Consider the following 21,728-nt stretch of genomic DNA (forward strand, 5'->3'; position numbering starts at 1 on the left):
TGTTCTTTATGGGTCCTTCTAACAAATTTAACTATATTTCCAAATGATGGATGATTAGTGACCTTTTTCAATCACTGAGAAGCATCAATCCTAATCAGAATTGTATTGTTACATGAACTTGAATGTTCGATTAAATGATAACAATATACAAACCCACAATGAAGGAATCTACATAATTCCTGTAGTTTCTACACTTCTCTGGATAATAAAACATTATGGTCAGCTTGCAGAAGTCTCCATATATATCAGAATGATAGTGGATTATACGGATATTACAGTGTCTTCTACAGTTTTGAACTGAACAGATTTTGGGTTTATACGAATTTACATTTACCGGGAAATCATATGTTAGTCAATAGATTTTGAGGTTATATAAATATACAATACCGTACATAGTTGAGGTTATACAGATTTATCCTACATATTTACAGGGAAATCACATGTTTGACTTACTTAGCATTTAATAAAAGATAATTAAAATAAATTAAACAAAATAGTTGAAGGTTTTACAATGGTTAGGTTAGGTGTAAGATAGCATTCATACAGCAACAGATACTCCACTCTGTGCAATCATTTTCTCATCTCTGTGATTATTTTCTTACATCTGTGAACATACCACTTTTAAAAGAGGTTATATACAAAACTGTACTGATCAGTGATTGGTACCAGTAGGCCTACTTAAGTAGTCATAAGATATAAACTTCACATATACTACTTATGTAGTATTTTGCATAATGAAATGTAACACTAGAAAATAATATCAAGTAAAACTAAACATATTTAAAATTTTAAAAACTTCTATCAAAATCTGCCCTCTTGTGGAGAGTGGCCCAGAATTTATGTTATTGGCTTCATAGCACTAAGTACTCTTACGGTTTTCGGAGATGCCGAGGTGGTGGAATTTACTGCGCAGGAGTTCTATTATGTGCCAGTAAATCTACCGACACGAGGATGACTTATTTGAGCCCCTTCAAATACTACCGGACTGAGCCAGGATAGAACCTGCCAAGTTGGGGTCAGAAGGTCAGCGTCTCAATTGTCTTTATTCACTCAGCCCGGCAAGAATGGCCTATCCACATAAATATGTGGCATGAGAATTCACAGCATGTAACTTTAATACAGATATATGTGCTTATTCTTGTCCAAAGGCAGGAAATGGCAATATTGGTGGTGGTGGTGTTGTCATGATCATTAAAGTTTCCCAATTATTGCGCTGAAACTTCTCAGACGGGCTAAATAACTTACGACACATTGCCATTTTGTCATAATGTCATAATATTTTATTCATACAAGGATTGGAGAAGCTCCGGTATTAAATGTGGTCGGAAATACATAAGTTTTTGGTTTTTTTGCCAGTGAATGTATATGAAATTGTATTTCTGTCCATACATTTTGAATGGTACCTTTTTGCTTGGCTTTATACCAGACAGGACGAGTAATAGCCGTTGTCGGGTTCAGTTTAATATTTTATGTCTGTCTGTCTGTCTGTCTGTCTGTCTGTTACAGTGTCATGGGAGAATGGATTGGTGGATTATTATGAAACTTGGTTTTTTAGTTTAGGATGAAGGCAAGTAGGATCATAGCTACAATTTGTTCAAAAAAATATGAAGCAGGAGAGGGGTCTTCTTTAAGACCCTTAAATATAAAACTCAATGTATATCTTTTACTGATGGTTTTACAGAAAATATTGCTCTTGACAGAATTTGTTTAGGGTATTATTTACAAAGAGCCTCCGTGGCTCAGACGGCAGCGCGTTGGCCTCTCACCGCTGGATACCGTGGTTCAAATCCCAGTCACTCCATGTGAGATTTGTGCTGGACAAAGCGGAGGCGGGACAGGTTTTTCTCCGGGTACTCCGGTTTTCCCTGTCATCTTTCATTCCAGCAACACTCTCCATTATCATTTTATAGCATTTATCAGTCATTAATATCACCTTGGGAGTGGCGACCCCATTGTAATAATAGCCTATATCAGGTTCATTCATTACATCCCTGACCCGGTCAAAGACTGGAAAACAGGCTGTACGTTTTCATTTCATTATTTACAAAATTTTTTGTTCTTTACCTTTTACTGTTCAAGTGAAAAAGAAGGGAAATACCAGTGCCAGTTGTATGAAATTCATTTGTGAGCAACGGTTTTTAAAACACCTCACGTTGTATTCTGGAGTGGAGACAAAGCAAGACTTCATTAAGATAAGTTCTATATTTCACATTCCTGGTTTTTGGACAGAAATAAACATAAATGTTTCCAAATATTGTGACTTGATAGAATCTAGAATCTGATGTAGTTCTTTTAAGAATAAAACATGTCATTCTTTGTTTAATAGTTTGCATTTTTATTCCTTGTTTAATAGTACATTATGTTTTTACACCTATGTTATAGTGTAATATTTATATCGAACTTGTGTGTTCTACAGCCTGAAAAGCTTTTAAGTTATATTTAGTCCTAGGAAAGTTTAAGTCCAGGAACCAGTAAATATTTCTATGGAGAGTTGCTATGGAACTCATCCTGGCAACTTTTAAAGGCTTTGTCCATTCGTCTGCAGTCTACTTATTGAATATTAACCTGATACTGTTCTTGGTTTTTATACTGGAAAGAAGAGAACAAATCAAGAGCAGCAATATAGATGAAACTGAAATGTTTCACACAGAACTACATAGAAGTAATACATGACAAGCTGCTGACAGCTGCATGTTCACCCATGTGCCATATAATCTCAGAAACAAGTTGTGGCATCAAAAAAAATGGTAATCGTGTGGATGCTAGTAATTTTCCTGTTAATGATGAGTATTACAGCTAGTGATTTATTATTATTATTATTATTGAAAAATGCGCACATGCCGTGCAGAATACCATTACATTACATTTACATTACATACACATTACTTTTCTTTGCTATACAGCTAGTGATTTATAAATGCAAGTTTTAAATTCATTTCAAAGGATGCAATTTAGGAACAAAGAAGAGGAAAGGAAAGTGATGGGTTACAATATTTTTAAAAATATATAGTCATAACCATAACTTACCTGTACTTAAAAACTTTACAGCCTGTTTTGTTGAGATGGAAGTCATAATTTCCAGTGATTAAGCAAACTTTGGAGTTTTTCAGCCTATCTATCTATCTATCTATCTATCTATCTATTTATCTATTTATTTATTTATTTATTTATTTATTTATTTATTAGTTTGGACCCTATTTTACATAAGTATGTTACGGTTATAGTTTTGATCAATTAATTAATTATCGGTCGTTGACACAACATATGGAAACTAAATTATATCACTTATAAAACCATAACATGCCTTTAAAAAACACACTATTAAACAAAGAATGACATGTTTTGTTCTTAAAAGATCATCATCAGATTCTATCAAACAAAGAATGACATGTTTTGTTCTTAAAAGATCATCATCAGATTCTATCAAGTCACAGCATTTCTATCAAATCACACATTTAAAAAAAATACAATAATAATAAAACTAAAGGTACAATTCAAAGTACCCGGTGTCATCACTTTATGTAACAGAGAGTTACCAACAAACTAGCCAGCTGGCCTCACACTAGTGATGGAGCATTACACTCGCACTCTTTGTTGGATTAGCAAGGAGAGAGGACTTACTGCTGCTGCACTTCATTAAGATGAGTTCTAACTTTCACGTATTAAACGGTATGATCAGAATTTAAACATGAATGTTTTTACAGTCCTAAACAGTTTTCATCAATTAAAAAAAAAGTAAAACATGTGATTTGATAGAATCTGATTATGTTCTTCCAAGAACAAAACATGCCATTCTTTATCCGTTTCTTCTTGTTTTACAGGTATATTATAGTGTTATAGGTTATAATTAGTGTTTGACTGACTGAAAAATTTTACCGTTACATTTTACTGTTTAATAAAGAAAGATATGTTATATTCAGTGCTGTCTATAATTTGTTGCAGTGATACATTCAAAGACCTGGCTTGGGCGAGTGCACAGATCCACTGCCACTGTACAACGAACAGTAAGGTTGCCCTTCCAGAGAGCAACTCCCTGTCTGCCGAGCAGGCCTCTTTTTTCAACCGAGGTAATAATTTACATTCCTTCATGAGTCATATGAAGGGTCAGGAGAAAAAAACAAATTAGTCAATTCCTTCAGAACTCAAGATAACAACATTTTAATTTCAAAATATTACTAGATAAATAAAACGTTACAAAATCATATGCTTTGAACAACTGAAGTTGGAAATGTAGTAGACTCAGTTAAGCTTTGCCGGTGCCCAGTATATCATCGCTAACTCGATTACGACAAAAAGTTGACTACTTTTTTTTTCTCCCTGAATCTTCATGTCATCATATCACATCACGAGTCAGTCCTTGCCTTGTAAGCATGCATATCACACAAGACTACTTATAATAATAATAATAATAATAATAATAATAATAATAATAATGTTATTGGCTTTACATCCCACTAAACTACCTGTTCGGTTTCTGGAGATGCCGAATTGCCAGAATTTATTTAGCAGTTCTTTTATGTGCCAGTAAATCTACCGTTATGAAGCTGATGTATTTGAGCACCTTGAAATGAGCGAGGATCGAACCTACCAGGTTGGGGTCAGAAGGCAATCGCCTCAACTGTCTGAGCCACTCAGCCTGGCAGACTACTTATCAATGGCCAAACTGATTCCCTAAAAATTTATTCATTTCCTTGATTTTATGGATTAACCGATATAACCAACTCCCTAAACTTAGCAGCTGTTCCATAATTTTGGTGAACAATATTGAGAGAATGAAAAGCTAGTTGTTTTGAAACTTCCTTATGCAGAACAACATTCTAAATTCCAAGTCTTAGGGATAACTAAACTCATATCCTTACCGAAAGGTGGTGCAGCTCTTTTCAGGCACACCCCCAATGGGGGTGAGCCACACATAAAATTTAAGCTCATACCAGCCCTCGTGCCATTCTGAAATCTGTGGCATTACCAGGAGTCGAACCTGGGCCTCCAAGGAGGGTAGCTAACTATCTAAGATAGAATTCTCAAAGAATTTAAGCTTTAACAAGCTTTTTAGACAGACCATTTAACAAATGGCAAGTGTTTATTTAACAGGTGGACTTTATACTAGATATTTAAAGTCAATACGGAACCATAAGAGGGTTGCTAACCGTTACACTACTGAGTTGGGCATATCTAAAATAACTTTGGAATACAGTATTCAAAATTTAAATCACCCAGTGATGATACCTTACGCCACTTACTTAAAATAAAGTACTAGGGTAGTATTGGTTGTGGTTTCTTACCTTAAAACAGATTCAGAATTTTTCCTGTGGCCAAGCACTATATATAAGCACACACATACATTTGTAAAGAGACTATCACCAAGCATGATCTCTTTGCTGCATTTTACACTGATTGCTACATGATCGATCTAAAATGATCCTATAGCTGCGTTTGGTGACTGCCAGGTGGTCTGATATTTTGCCTATCTGTGGAAAACTGTTGACATGATCTTCGACTGTTATAATCTACACAGTTCAGTTAAGCGCTTGCCATTGGTGTTTGTTCGTCTATGTGCTGTGTAAGGCCCCAGTATATCTTGGTACTGTTGTTCTTTTCCCAGCTGAGCGTTGAAGTCACCTACGAGGATTTTGACATGATGACCGCGGATCTTAGCGATCTCGTCTTCTAGCATCTGCCAGAAACTTTGGACCCTTTCAGGGTTCTTCTTATTGTCATCATTCACTGGAGCATGTGCATTTACAATAGAGTATCCCTTGTTGCCACATCTTAGAGATAACAGGGAGATTCGTTCGCTAGCTGATGTAAATCCGATGACAGAATCCATTATGTCACGTCGTACTAAAATGGCTGTACCAAAAACGCTGGATCCATGTGTGTTCTTGGACACTGGTTTCCCCTTAATTACTTATAACCTTCTGACTCAAAAGCCACATCATCAGTAACTTGGGTTTCTTGGACTGCTGTTTTTGCAATTTTGCGCTTATGCTGGATGTCGGTCAATTGCTTGAGTTTTCCGGTCTTACAGAGGGTTTGAATATTGATGTTTCCAAAGTGTGTGACAGTTTTGGGTCTCAATAAATTGGTGATATTGGGCAACTCCGACTTTCCCCGCACGATGAGTTCAGGCTCCCCAGAATCCGAAGGCCTGAATGTGCCACCATTGGTGACGGGAGATTGGATACCCCCCTGGGTTAGTGACATCTGCGTCGTTGTTTATCATCGTATGTGAACTAGTAAAGAAATTTACTATAATTATTTAGGCCGGCCCTTACATGGGGAACAGACGCCCTAGCAGCCGCCCCTAATATGGGAAACAGATGCTGCTGATGCCAACCGTACTCATATTATTCCCTGAGTACTGGGCTGCCTCTTCCGCAATCTCCACCATTCAGAGGTCCATCTTCTCTGCTGTAGATTCCGTTGAGGGCTTCACTCGTAACCCTGAGCTGAGACCCTTACCGTATGTTACACACCGGGTCAGTATGCTCTGGGACTCACATAGGCAGGGGCGCCAATCCCTGGGCAGGGCTACCTCTGAAGAGGGTCCTTACCTGCTACCTAAATATTCCATACCTATACATATAAAATAAGAGTTTTATCTTTACATTGCTCAGAATTTATAAAATGTGGTAATTCTGTATCGGTCGTGTCCATAGTAACAAGTAAATGCACTTTTTAATTTTATGTAATTCCTGTCTGTCTGTCTGTCTGTCTGTCTGTCTGTCTGTCTGTCTGTCTGTCTGTCTGTCTGTATGTATGTATGTATGTATGTATGTATGTATGTATGTATGTATGAACACGCATCACGAGAAAACGTCTGAAGATAATTTAATGAAAGTCAGTATGTAGTGTTCGGGAATAAGTCGCTACAATCTAGGTCATAAATAATCTTATCCACGCTGAAAGAAATGCTAGTTTAGGGGAAGGCTTAAATTCAAATTTTCAATTTTTTATGTTATAAGTGGTCCTATCGTATTGAAAATCGATATGCAAAGTCGGAAGATAAGTCACTACAATCTAGGCCATAAATAATTTTATTAATGCTGAGTGTTATGGTACTTTAGTGAAAGGTCTAAAATTTAATTCTCAAATTTTTGTGTTATGTGGTCTTATCGACAAATGCTACATTACTAAGGTTATTTCGTATTAAATTTCCAATCATTTATGTCTTGTACATTTTACCGTACCGGTTATGATAACAGAGATATTCATGAATTTGGATTTTTGTTGTTAAGTCCATATCAGCGCCAAGTCATGAGAAAATGGGTAAACAGGATTTAATGAAAATCGTTATGTTAAGTCGGGGATTAAGGAACTACAGTCTACGCTAGAGATAATTTTTATGACGCCCTATTATCACAAAGTTGAAAGAAAAGTAAATGTGAAGGACTACAATACAGAAAGCTCATAACATTGAACAACAATAAGATTACATTGACCATTGTTTGTTGTAAATGTGCTCTGTGTCTTCTGTTGCCAGTCATGCCTGATAGATGGGATTACTGTTGTATACCGAGTATTTTTTTTTTAAATCTGCTTTACGTCGCACCGACGCAGGTAGGTATTATGGCGTCGATGGGATAGGAAAGGGCTAGGAGTTGAAAGGAAGGGCCCTGGTGTTAATTATAGTACAGCCCCAGTATTTGCCTAGTGTGAAAATGGGAGACCACGGAAAACCATCTTCAGGGCTGTCGGCAGTGGTTTTCACACGCACTACCTCCTGGATGCAAACTCACAGCTGCGCACCCCTAACCGCACGGCCAACTTGCCCGGTCATACCGAGTATAACAGCCTGTCTGAATATTGGCGGGAAGTAGCTGGGGAGTTAAATAACTTTCTTCTTAAGCCTGCCATTCCTCTGCTTCATAAATTTTCTGATACCACTGGTACGTAACAAACTGGCTCATCATAGCATTCGAGCTGTTCAATCCCTACCCTGAGGCACTGATTGGAATGAACAGTGTGTATATTTAACGGAACAATGGCAGAGGAGTGTTCACGGCTGTCTGCGGCCTGGTCATACCAGCTCTGGAACTTTGGACTGTTAGATCGGCACCGTAGTAGACAGATAGATAGATAGACATGATTTATTTTAACTTGCAAAGTTAGGGACACGTGTCCCTGTCTTACACTTAACCAGTGAAATACATAATTAACATAAAAATATATAACATACTGAATAAATGAAAAAAGAGACTGAAACAAATTACTACGGTACTATGCTATCCTGCTGTACATAAAAATAACTATTATAATACACAATATAAATTAACATTTTGCTTCCTGCGAAGAAATTAACATACAACAAAGAACGAATTACAATTTCAATAATAATAATAATAATAATAATAATAATATAGATAAACCTACTAATATTTACAATTAATTTGTCCAATTCCAGAAGTATATCACATTGACGAATGTTCAGTTTTCATGTGTTTACTGTGGGTGAAAAACATTGCAAAATGGGGATAGGGATAAGGATAACTATGCAGGAAAAGCACAGCTGAGTACTTTCTAACACTACTGATGAATAGTAATAATAATAATAATAATAATAATAATAATAATAATAATCAATAATGATAATAAGAAGAGGAGGAAGAAGAAGGACCATGGGAAGAAGAAGAAGAAGAAGAAGAATGGCCATTAGAAGAAGAAGAAGAAGACTGTCGCACTACGAGCTCGTTTCATAGAGATATTTTGAACACATACATTTAAATCTTCCGTGGTTTGATATCCCTCTGACCTCCTGCGGAAGGAAGTTCCATTCACGGCTGGCCACAACAGTGAAGGAATTGTTGTAGGTTGAGGATTTATGCTTAGGAATAGCGAGCAGTGTCGAGCTCAGCGCTCTGGTGTTTTTATCATGGTTTTCAGAAAGACTATGAAATCGTTCATACAGGTAAGATGGGGATTGTAAGGTAAGGATTCGGTGCAATGAAGTCAGGGTATGCAGCTTGCGTCTGTCTTCAAGGCGTAGCCATCCGAGGTCGACGTAAGACTGGGTAACATGATCTGAAAATTTCAGATTACATATAAATCTTACACAGGCATTCTGTGCACGTTGTAGTTTATCTCGAAGCTCGGTTTTCACATCTTTGTAAACTACATCACAATAATCGAATATTGGAAGAACGAGGGTTTCAACTAGTTTCTTCTTTAAACTGATCGGAAAAGTAAATTTGAAATTGTTTAATGTGTGCAACGTAGGAAAAACTCGTCTACTCACAGATATTACCTGATCCGTCCATGAGAGGTGCTGGTCAATGGTTACTCCGAGATTTTTTACGCTCTTGCAAAAGGGCAAAACTTGATTTTGAAGTTGTACGTCGGGGATGGACATGCGGAAATTGTCGGAAATAAGTCTTGGGTGGGCAATTACTATAGTTTGGGACTTTTTTGGGTTCAAAATAAGTCCATGCTGGTAAGACAATTTACTTATGGCCTCTAGATCCATGTTAATTTTCTCGATTGCTGTCAAAACGTCTGTTGGTTTTGCATGGATGTACAATTGTACGTCGTCAGCATGGATGTGACGTTTACAATGTGTCAGCTGATTAGCTAGGTCGTTGATATAGACAGAAAATAGCAAAGGAGCAAGGGTTGACCCTTGTGGGACACCTCTTTTTACATATTGCCACGAAGAAAATGCACCTTGATTGGTGACACGTTGTTGACGTTCGTGTAAATAAGCTCCCAACCATCTCAGAGTACTGTAGGAGAACCCTAGGTGATAAAGTTTGGATAGGAGCAACTCATGGTCTACAGAGTCAAATGCTTTGCTGAAGTCCAATAATACTAGGATAGTCAGTTTTTGCTTGTCAATAGCCTGTCTTATATCATCAGTCACGCGTAGTAAGGCAGTACATGTACTGTGATTGCGTCGGAAACCTGACTGGTGTGGGTCTAATATGTCGTGGTCGTTGAGATAGTTGGTGATTTGATTATGCACTATGTGTTCAAGTCCCTTGGCTACTATTGACAGTATATTCATAGGTCTGTAGTCACTGTTTAGTCAAGAAGATTTTATCTTTGGTAAAGGATGCACCAGGGCCATTTTCCAGACAGTTGGAAATACACTATTTTGAAGGGAGAAATTGTATATGAATGTCAATACTGGAATAATAGCGTAGATAATTTTCTTTAGCATTATAATACATATATTGTCCACCTCTGTGGATTTAGTTTTGATTCGCATGATAGCCGCTTTCACTTGAAGTGGTGAGACATAACTAAAATAAAATTTGTCTCTGCCTACGGGTGGTGTGTTGTAATTTGCACACAAAAGATTTTCTTTTGCTTGTTCGTTTAATTGTACATGGGAGGATACGAAGTGATTATTCAATTCATCAAGAGAAACTTCCAAATCGTCTACCTTGTCCGGTTTATTTAGTCCAAAATGGCGGATTGGCTTCCATAAAGTAGCGGGTCTTACGTCAGGTTTTATAAGGTCATGGGCGTACCATAGTCGAGCGTTTCTTACTGTCTGAGTCGTTTTATTACATAGTCGTTTGTAATAGATAAAGTTTTCCTCTGTCGGGTAATGTTTATATTTCCTATGAGCTGCATCCCGCTTAGCCATCATTGCTCTAATATCATCATTTAGCCACGGGGAGAGTCTCTTATAGACGCGTGCTGTTCGTATAGGGGTATGTTTGTCAAAAATTTGTAGTATCATGTTATTGAAAGTGGTGACCATGTCGTCAATATTAGTTTTATGAGTTATCTCCTGCCACGGCATCGAAAAAGCGTCTTCCAATAATTTTTCGTTGTTAATACGGCTATAGTCTCGGTAAGTCACGTACTTAGGTTTATGTTTAGGGCATTGCAGTGCGTAAGACATAAAGATGATGTCATGGGCTGACAGTCCGGGAGCAGATGTCTGGCCGTAATGTAATACTCTGTCAGGGTTGTTCGTTACTATTAGGTCCAGTAGTGTGTGTGAAGTTTTAGTGTGGTGAGTGGGAGAAAGTGGGAGGACCGCCATGCTGCATGCCTGAAACGTATTCAATAGATTGGTGGCTTCGGAAGAATCTGGATCTAGAAGATTTGTATTAAAATCTCCCATCATTATAAAATGTTCGTACATAGGTAACAGTCTGTTAATATCAGTCTCTAAGTCATTCAGACGGCGAGCTTTAGGCGGTTTGTATACTACACCAACCAAGCATTTAACAGTAGCGACCTGTATCTCTATGAACATGTACTCAGGTTTACGCTCGTACTGTTGAGGCGACTGACAGATAATTTGAGGTTTCAAGCGCGAAGAGACAAAAGCACAGACCCCACCTCCCCCTTTGTCAAGTCTGTCATTCCTCAGAAGGCAGTAGCCAGGTAATTCAAGATTCTTAGCTTGATGTTTGACTTTCAACCAACTTTCACTGCATAAGATGATATCAAAGGACAGTGGAATGAAAATCGCTTTTAGTTCATCTATACGAGTTTGAGAAACTAAATTCTGGGCATTAAGGTGACATGTGAAGTGCGCTTTTATGTCTATTTAGAGCTGACTGGAGAATGTGTGTTGTAGCTTCAAGGGGTGGGGTTCGGGTAATGGACTAGCAGGTAGACAGGTTGAATGGCTGGGCGGGGAAGGGGAAGTGTGACAAGGAAAAGTATTGCAATGGTCAGAGGGATTACTGCTGTTAGTGGTATGCATTGCCAATTGCTAAAATGAAAACTAGCTAGAAGTAGAACACAGCATGCGAATACATCCAATGAATAATCAGCATTTACGTATTTTAGATAGCTAAATTGTCTATAGTAATAATAAGTGAGAAAAAGTGCGGTTTTTCATTTGAGCGAGTATTTCATATGATAACATTGCTTTTTAATTCTTACATTCCTACTGATGTTTTTGTAATGGCCTAAGTTAACTGTAGTTAGGAAAACCACAAAGACAGTCTTTCTGAGAATCCCGTAGTGAAGCACAGGTACATCAGCTAGTTTTAAATATTTAGAAGGATATTTCGCATTTCAAAGAAAACACACTCTTTTGTCACTAGTATTACATAGATCTAAGTGTTTAATTAAACACTTGAAAGTAGTTTAAGAAGCCTGTATGTCTCTAACATCTAAAAATAATTGAATAATATATAAAGTGTAGTATTCTGTCAACCGGGCGAATTGGCCATGCGGTTAGGGATACGCAGCTTTGAGCTCGCATCCGGGAGATAATGGGTTCGAATCCCACTGTCGGCAGACCTGAAGATGGTTCCGTGGTTTCCCGTTTACACACCAGGCAAATGCTGGGGCTGTACCTTACTTTAGGACACGGCTACTTCCTTCCTTTTCCTAGGCCTTTCCTTCCTGTCCCATCGTTGCCATAAGACCTATCTGTGTCGGTGCCACATAAAGCAGATTGCAAAAAAAGAAAAGGATCGCATCCCTTAACTATGTTGATGGTTTGTACATTACTTAAGAAGAAACAATACAGTGTGAAGGGTGGGTCAATGACATGTCGCTGCTACTACGGAGAAAGACACAAATTGAAAGTTACCCTGCGGCTGGGATGACTGCTTGGCAAAAACAACCTGAGAAAGTAAACACTTGCTCAAACCACATTCTGAGTCATAGTTAGCGAATCTCTATGGTACCAGTCCCATCCAAACTAGCATCCCTTCTTGATGAGTAATGGTAAAATCGTGCTATGCAGGGTGTGTGACAAACGTATTCGGTGCTCCATGAAGTCACAATTAGAACAGCATTTAAAAATTGATCTTCATATAAGAAATATAAAATGTGCTCCATCGAAGAAACAAGTTCTTCTGACACAAGGGGCGCTGAAATCTTCTTCTTCTTCTTCTTCTTCTTCTATCAGTGAATTTAATAGAGATTTATGCATGGCATTGGCCGCTGCAGACATACCATGGTATAAAATTGGAGTGCCAAAGTTTCAATGATTCCTACGCAAATATTGCAACTTCAGTATTCCGGATGAATCAATACTCTGGAAAAACAATTTGAACTCCTGCTGCATTGACACTTTGGGAACGATTAGAGCTGAACTTGGCGATTCATACGTATGGGTTGTGATTGATGAATCGACTGATGACTTTGGTTGTTTCATTGCAAATGCCCTAGAAAGTAAATTGAATCCAGAGGCTCCACGTAAGTCTTACTTAACACTTTGGAGCCCAAAGTCGGGCTCAGTCCAACATTGTTAATTTTCAGTTCCGGTCCTATGTCAGTCCTAGTCGGACATAACTTTAAGCTTATATATTTCGTTTGCTGGAGCAGAAATGGTGCTGAGCTGTACGCAGTATACAACTGTGGCATTTCTCTGTTACCTGCTACCATCAGCTAATAATTTCTTTAAGCTGAATTGTATTTTCTTTGGAGATAGTTCCTCACTGTCACTGCTGTGTTTACATTCATTATCAACATGGCGTCCACCAGCCGTGGTATGGAATCTAGCGATATTTACGAACAGTTATGTGATAGTGGCGATATTGACGATGAGATGTTCATGGATTCTGGTAGTGAGATTAGTATTCCCGAATCTGAGAATGATAATTCGAGTGAGGAGGGGGAGGAAATTGAGGTGGAAGATAGTCAAGAAAGCAGTAATGTAGCGGGTGGGAGGGGTCGATCGTCCTGATCACTACTGCTCACCCTACGTTTTTGTAGTGAAAATCCTGAAGTGGTGGAGGAAGTTGTACTTCTGGGTGCTGGAGGTAGCTTTGGTGAACAGTTTTCACCTATATAATATGCAACAAAATGCAGAATATACAGTAAGCCTGAGGTAAATCACAAGACTTTCAGACACCAAGTTATCACGGGGTTTATTGGGGACGTTAGGAACAAAAATGCCCATAAACACGGCCTACGGAGCAGCTGTGAAGAAGAATTTCGACTGAACGGGAAGCTACACATCATAAATGCTCATGAGGACAAAATAACCAAGGACTGTGCCATGTGTTCCGACAAGAAAACGAAAGGACGCAGAAAGGAGATATCCTTCTTTTGTGAGACCTCTCCAGTGAACCCAGGACTACACCTGAACAAATACTTCCGGAAGTACAATAGTTTGAAAACATATCCCTGATAATGTGGTTAATTTGCCTGATAATTAATAAATTTTCAGTTCATATTTTTAATGTAAATATTCACCTTTTTACTTATGTGAGTTTTTCCTTCCCATACTTGCCTAATGTTAAATTGGACCCCAAAGGGTTAATTTTGCTGCAAACCACTGGAACAGACAAATCATGCTGCAATTTTGCGATTCATCAACAATGGGCTTAAAGTGCTAGGGATTAATGAAGAAGAAGTGTTTGTGCTCTGCTCAGATGCTGTATCCTATATGCTAAATGCTGCAGTTGTGTTGTCTTTGTTCTATCCCAATGTGGTCCACTTAACATGTTTGGCAACATGGATTACATTGAGTGGTTGAGACCATAAGGGAACAGTTTCCTGAAGTGAAAGTTTTAGTATCAGCAACAAGAAACGTTTTCTGCCAATCTCCCTATTGTGTGCAGTGCTACAAGAAATTGTTACCAGATGTGCCTTAACTTCATAGAGTGTTATTACCAAATGGGGAGCGTGGATAGAAGCTGTGAAATCCTTTAATGAAACTTTTGAAGCAGGGAAGTCAGTGGTGGAAACATTTCCTCCTGAAAATGCAGCGTCTGTGCATGAGTGTATGGGTGCGTTTCAATATTCGAAGGTGGCTTCGTCGATTGCGTACATCACAAGCCATTTTAGTTGGATTCAGAACAGCATTACAAATCTGGAAACTTCTGGATAGCCCCTCCATGTCTATAGTGGAAGATGCAATCAGTAAATTGAGTGGTGTTCCTCGAGCAATCAGTGAGTGTGTTTCACTAAAATGAAATGATGTATTGAAAAAGAACCCAGGATACAATTATTTCTTCGAATGTATGTCAAATTCTGTACTTATTGGTGAGTCTGTGCAGCTCCCTGAAAATGGGAACGTATCTACCAGTCCTATTCCTCATTTGAAATACACACCAGTGACTTCATGTGAAGATGAAAGTTATATATAAGGACGTCCTAACAGACAGAAGGCATTCGATGACCGCAGAAAATTTGGAAAAATATTTATTTATTAATTGCCTCTCCAAATGAAAATTAGAGGTTAAAACGTCGCTGTTTGGGCAAAAGGTTGTATCTCCCAAAACTCTTCCTTAAGATTGGCCACGCCTCCCAGCCACATATGAATGTGCAGTTGATCTGAACGATGCTCCTGTTCATTTTCGTATGCTTATGTGCAAAGGGAAATGAACTTTACTGTGCCACACTTTAGGAATGTATGTTTGCATGACTTATATATGCACTCCTACAGTATAATGTACTTAAGGTTCATTTTCCATTACACATTAACATACGAAAATGAACACAAACGAAAATTGTTACCATGGACTGCACATCCATATGTGGCTGGGAGGCGAGACCAGTCTTAAGGAAAATAATGGATAGGAGGGGCATTATGAGATATGACCTTTTCCCGAACAGCAATGAAATAATGTCTGCACTTTAAACTTTTTTCGGTTTTGTTACCGTTTCTGTGCACAAGAATACATCAAATAAAGCCAAACCAAACCCCATGGCACTACAGCCCGGAGGCCTGCAGATTGCGAGGTGTTGTGTGGTCAGCACGATAAATCCTGTCGGCCGTCATTCTTGGCTTTCTAGATCGGGGCCACTATCTCGCCATAGATAGCTCCTCAATTCTAATCACGTACGCTGAGTGGACCTCGAACCAGCCCTCAGGTACAGGTAAAAATCCCTGACCTGGCCGGGAATCGAACCCGAGGCCTCCGGGTAAGAGGCAGGCACGCTACCCCTACACCACGGGGCGGGCACATCCAATAAAGCTCAGATATTTAAGTTACATATTTTTTATTTACTACATATTTAACTTCATATATTGTCATTTTTAGCTATATATTTATGTACATATTTCTCATTTTTATATTGCGTACAATCCAGGCTCTAGTAATAACTATAGAAGAATCACACTCTTATCACTACAGTAGTGGCAAAAATCCTGTAAAAGATATTAGAGAGGAGAATGAGAAGAAAGGTAAAATGTGAGTTGCAAGAGGAAGAGTATGGCTTTAGAAGTGGAAGATACACCGTGGATCCAATCTTCAGCATGAGGTAATTAATGAAAAGAATTGGGAATATGGAGAGGATCTGGTTATGACATTCATAGAACTAACAAAGGCATACGATAGTGTTCAATCAGTTAGTCAATACTGATCTGCATTTAGGAAAGTCGCCCATGTGGCAGATTCCCTATCTGTTGTTTTCCTAGCCTTTTCTTAAAAGATTTCAAAGAAATCGGAAATTTATTGAACATCTCCCTTGGTAAGTTATTCCAATCTCTAACTCTCCTTTCTATAAATGAATATTTCCCCCAATTTGTCCTCCTGAATTCCAACTTTATCTTCATATTGTGATCTTTCCTACTTTTAAAGACGCCACTCAAACTTATTCGTCTACTAATGTCATTCCATGCCATATCTCTGCTGACGGCTCGGAACATACCACTTATTGCAGGTTATAAATTTCATTTTTTGTCCGTATTGAAGATCTAATATTATGTACTGAATAGGTGGTATTTAATAAAATTATAAGAATTTGTATCACATACCACTTATTACATGTGTTAAAATTCATTTTTTGGTCCCTACTGGAAGTTTTTGTATTAAATGACACTAGAATGTTTATATTGTTCTCCCACCTATTCAGTACAATACAATCTGAAAAGTTAGGACTTTACTGTGAAGCCTACTGTACCATGGTTTGGGAAACCATGGTCAAAAAGAGACTGGGTACACAAACCATAGAAATGGTGCAAGCACTCTACAACAACTGCGTCAACAGTGTACAGACTCCGGTTGGAAAGACGGAATGGTTTATAAATGAAACTGAACTAAGACATGTTCTAGTGTTATTTAATACATACCACTCGTATTCTTTCTCCCAATTCTTCCCAGCCCAAACTTTTGCAACATTTTTGTAACGCTACTCTTTTGACAGAAATCACCCAGAACAAATCAAGCTGCTATTCTTTGGATTTCTTCTAGTTCTTGAATCAAGTAATCCTGGTGAGGGTCCAATATACTGGAACCATACTCTAGTTGGGGTCTTATTAGAGACTTATATGCCCTCTCCTTTTCATCCTTACTACAACCCCTAAACACCCTCATATACATGTGCACAGATCTGTACCATTTATTTACAATTCCATTTATGTGATTACCCCAATGAAGATCTTTCCTTATATTAACATCTAGTTACAATGATCCACAAAACAAACTTTCACACCATCAACGCAGTAATTAAAGCTGAGAGGACTTTTCCTATTTGTGAAACTCAGAGCCTGACTTTTAACCCCCTTTAATCATCATACCATTGCCTGCTGTCCATCTCACAACATTATCGAGGCCATGTTGCAGTTGCTCACAATCTTGTAACTTATTTATTATTCTATACAGAATAACATCATCTGCAAAAAGCCTTAACTCTGATTCCACTTCTTTACTCATATCATTTATATATATATAAGAAAACATAATGGTCCAATAATACTGCTTTGAGGAATTCCCCTCTTAATTATTACAGGGTCCGATAAAGCTTCACCTACTCTAATTCTCTGAGATCTATTTTCTAGAAATATAACAACCCATTCAGTCACTCTTTTGTCTAGTCCAATGCACATCCAATTTTTTTCGTTTTTATTACCGTTTCTGTGTACAAGAATACTCAAGTAAAGGTTAGATATTTAAGTTACAGGGAGAAGGTTTGGGAAACCATGGTCAAAAAGAGACTGGGTACACAAACCGTAGAAATGGTGCAAGCACTCTACATCAACTGCGTCAACGGCGTACAGACTCCAGTTGGAAAGACTTTATAAATGAAACTGGACTAAGACAGGGGAGTGTGTTGTCACCTCATTTGTTCCTAATGGTTATGGATGAAATTTTAAAGGAGACAGCAGAAGCATATGGGAATAGGGATATGAGGTTATTACTATTTGCACACGATATTGTGGTCTGGGGAATGATCTGATAAGAAGTACAACTTGATGCACTGAACAAGAAAGTTGAAAGGAATGGTATGAAAACCAGTGCAGAGTAAATCAAGACCATGGTGATAACAAGAGGGAATAAACAAGGGAAGGGCATCAAAGTCTTGAAAATATTGACAATTTCATCATTCCAGAATGCAAGGCTGGAGATGTAGATTAAGAGGAGGATGCAACAGGACAAGAGTGCAAGAATCCTTGTATGGAATAAGGAAATTCCAATGAAATGTAAAGAGATAGTGTACAAAATGTATTATGACTTACTTGGCTGAGACCTGAACAGTGACAGGTAGGGAAGAGAGTAGCATTCAAGCCAGGGTAATGAAATATCTAAGAAGTATGAGAAGAAAGACAGATTCAGAAACGAGGTTGGAATGGAAAACTTAAATGAGAGAATTGATAGGAGATTATTTGGACATGTAAAGAGGATGAAGGTGAAAAGAAAAGAAAACAGATGATGGAGATGAAGTTTGAGGGAAACAGAGACTAAGAGAGATCTAGAACAGAGTGGATCAATTCATTGGAAAGGAGTGCAAGAGGATTAAACCTGGAATGGGACAAAATGATGGAAGAGGAATGGTGGAAGGAGAGAGGAAGATGGAGAAGTGCCATAAATGTCCTGAGCCTGCAGAAGCTGGATAAGGGGAAGGGTGGAGAAGGATGATGATGATACTGCTTGAGAAGTGGTTTCTTGTGCCTGTAGTTCTGGTTTATTTTTGTTATCAGAAGACTCGATAATGCATTTGTTCCTTGATCTGTTATGTCAAGAGTTCATTTGTAAGAAGAGGAGCTAGGGATTGGAATAACATACCAATGGAGATGTTCAATAAAGTTCCAATTTCTTTGCAATCATTTAAGAAAAGGCTACGAAAGCAACAGATAGGGAACCTGCAACATGGGCGACTGCCTTAAAGCAGATCGATAGTGATTGATTGATTGATTGATTCATTCATTCATTCATTCATTCATTCATTCATTCTGTAAATGGCACATTGTCATCAGTTGTACATCATCTGCTAAATCTGAAACTTCAAACTGTTCCTGTTTAGACTCAAGTTTGAAACATATCTTACAGAAACAGTTTGTAATTGTCTGAAGAGTGATATGTCTCTAGGTCTTACTCAGCATGCAAACAGCATCCAGGAGATCAAATTTCTGGCAATGTTGAAAGAACTTGTTGATGATAGAAATGTTGCCAGTTTTTTACTCCATTAGTTCAACAATCTTATGAGTTAGTACATTTTGACTTTATTGTCAAAGGCTAAGATGATAAATAGACCCCTCATATCAGCTACTTGGTGTGAGTGATTCATTATGTGGTATGGATCACAGAATTCATTCATCAAACTGTTCTGTTTTACAACAGAAAATTGAAGGAAAAAAAAGCCAAATCAAAACACACGGTGAAGTACTGACAATGAGGACTCCTGTGTATATTATTCCATTAACCTAGCATTAAATTTTGATTTGTGAGATGAGGGCCATGATAATCCTTTTTTTTTTCTTTTTCTTTTTTTCTAGCAAGTACATCTTCTGAATCAGACTGAAATTTTCGGTTTCTGCATTGAAGGACTGGAATCTCCTCCAGCATGATACTGACGAGTGTTCCTTTAGTGGCAGCTAACTAGGGCTTTTAGTTTTACATTCTAAATCTCCTGTAGCTATATATGCACTCTCATGTATTTTTTTCTTTCTTTGCTACTTGTTTTACATTGCACTGACTTTTAGAAGTCTTTCTGTGACTATTCCATGTGACTAGGCTAGGATTGGGAGAGGACGCGACCATGGGCTTAATTAGCGTACAGCCTGGTGTGAAAATGGGAAACCAACTGGGCTGCCAACAGTAGGGTTCGAACTCTCTATGTCCCGAATGCAAGCTAAGAGCTACATGCCATGAACCACTCGTTTGATTCTCGTGTATATTTGTGATTACGAACCTAAAACTATAAAGTGGAGACATGTGATTACGAACCTAAAATTATAAAGTGTAGACTGTTCGTAGACTCATCAAAATCTAGTTTGGGGACTTGGCTTTCTCTTCAGCTGGAACAGTTGTCCTTCATCATTAGCTTTTGCATCTAATATTAATTCCTGAACGATCATGGTGATGTGGGTGAACTGTTTGTATTTGAGAGGTGCTGTAAACTTTCGATTCAGCAGACCATGATTCTGTGTACTTTAGTTTGAGTGAACATAATTTGACAAATACGAAGGCTATTTGTTAACTAAGAACTGGCTGTCCATATCTTTTAAAATCCTATGCATTCGTTCTTTCACGCTTCCGCACTGACTGTTGGCATCCCTTGCGCACAAACACACACTTTTCGCTACATTGGTACTGTGATGTCATCATAGTGTGTAAGTGGATCTTATTAAGATGATGGAGCACCCCATCAGCTGTTGAGATAGGGTCAGTTATCCAGTTCTTGACAGTAAGTATTTGCTGGCAGAGATTCATTGCCAGATTTGTGAAGTGTATGGCCCCAATGCTATGAGTTATGGAAAAGTCCATAAACAAATCGATACAACACTAGGTAATGAAATGGCGTATGGCTTTTAGCGCCAGGAGTGTCCGAGGAGATAAACATTACGTAGTGGCTGTAAAAAATTATTGAATAGAAAGGAAACAGAATACAGTTCTAGAGGTTTTAAAACCTCTGACTTATGTGAAACCTTAAAGTAGGCTGGTGATAATATCAGTGAGAGTGATAATGAAGAATGTCTAGGCATCAAAGACGGTGACCCAGGAGGAGATAGCTGAAGATATTCTATGGGGCAATCTGAAAGCTGACTAGGATGAAGAAGTGTTTCAGCAGATCCAAAACTATTGGTGGTTAGAGAACACACCTGAATGACATTATCTCGTTCTTAGTTGCCTTGTCAGATCCAGAGGCGACTGCTTATTACGAATATGTTTGTCACAATTTTGAGAGTGTTGATAATATATACTGTGTGGAGACAATCTCCATAGATTTTAATGTTTTCTCTGCCTGCCATTCTGTTTGAATTGAATAAATACAAGAACTGCTTAATCCATTTTGAATTGAACTTACCAGTATTAAGGTATACATATTCAGAATTTTCCTGCACTTGGTTTTATCTCAATCTATACCGGGCGAGTTCGCCGTGCGGTTAGGAGCGCACAGCTGTGAGCTCCCATAAGGGAGATGGTGGGTTCGAACCCCACTATCGGCAGCCCTGAAGGAGGTTTTCTTTGATATCCCATTTTCACACCTTATTTACGGCCACACCCACTTCCTTTCCATTCCTAGACCTTTCATATCCCATCGTCACCATAAGACCTATCTGGGTCCATGCGACGTAAAGAAAATAGAAAAAAATCTCAATCTGTTAATTAGAAGCTGAGAAAGTTTTTTCTTTTGACTTAAAGTATACCCCCTCTCAACTAGGCAGAAGCGAGCAACGAGTTCAGCGACTGTTAAGAAAAATATGAAATAGTGATCACTCAAAGAATGAAGGAATCATAAATAGGAAGGGGAGGTTGAAAGCTGAGGTCTTGAATGCCATATCACCAAGCTGGAAGAAAACAAAATATGATGGCCTGTAATGTCCTAAGCCGCTAAAACTTATCAGCATTAACATTTCTCTGCGTGTTGTACTTAGGTTTAAATGTGCTCTGTCTGTTGTGCTGTCGTTCATTTCC

At 38.2% G+C, this 21,728-nt stretch overlaps 1 protein-coding gene across 1 annotated transcript in view; it reads left to right on the top strand.

Annotated features, from left to right (window-relative positions):
- Window positions 1-21,728, top strand: part of LOC136863927 (RAB6A-GEF complex partner protein 2-like) — a 170,510-nt gene that overhangs the window by 12,373 nt on the left and 136,409 nt on the right. Inside the window, exon 2 of the mRNA XM_068226487.1 lies at window positions 3,943-4,067. Coding sequence (XP_068082588.1) covers window positions 3,943-4,067 — 125 coding nt within the window. The remainder of the gene's footprint in view (window positions 1-3,942; window positions 4,068-21,728) is intronic.

Source organism: Anabrus simplex, chromosome 2, assembly GCF_040414725.1.
Source record: "Anabrus simplex isolate iqAnaSimp1 chromosome 2, ASM4041472v1, whole genome shotgun sequence".
In the NCBI taxonomy this organism is placed as follows: Eukaryota; Metazoa; Arthropoda; class Insecta; order Orthoptera; family Tettigoniidae; genus Anabrus; species Anabrus simplex.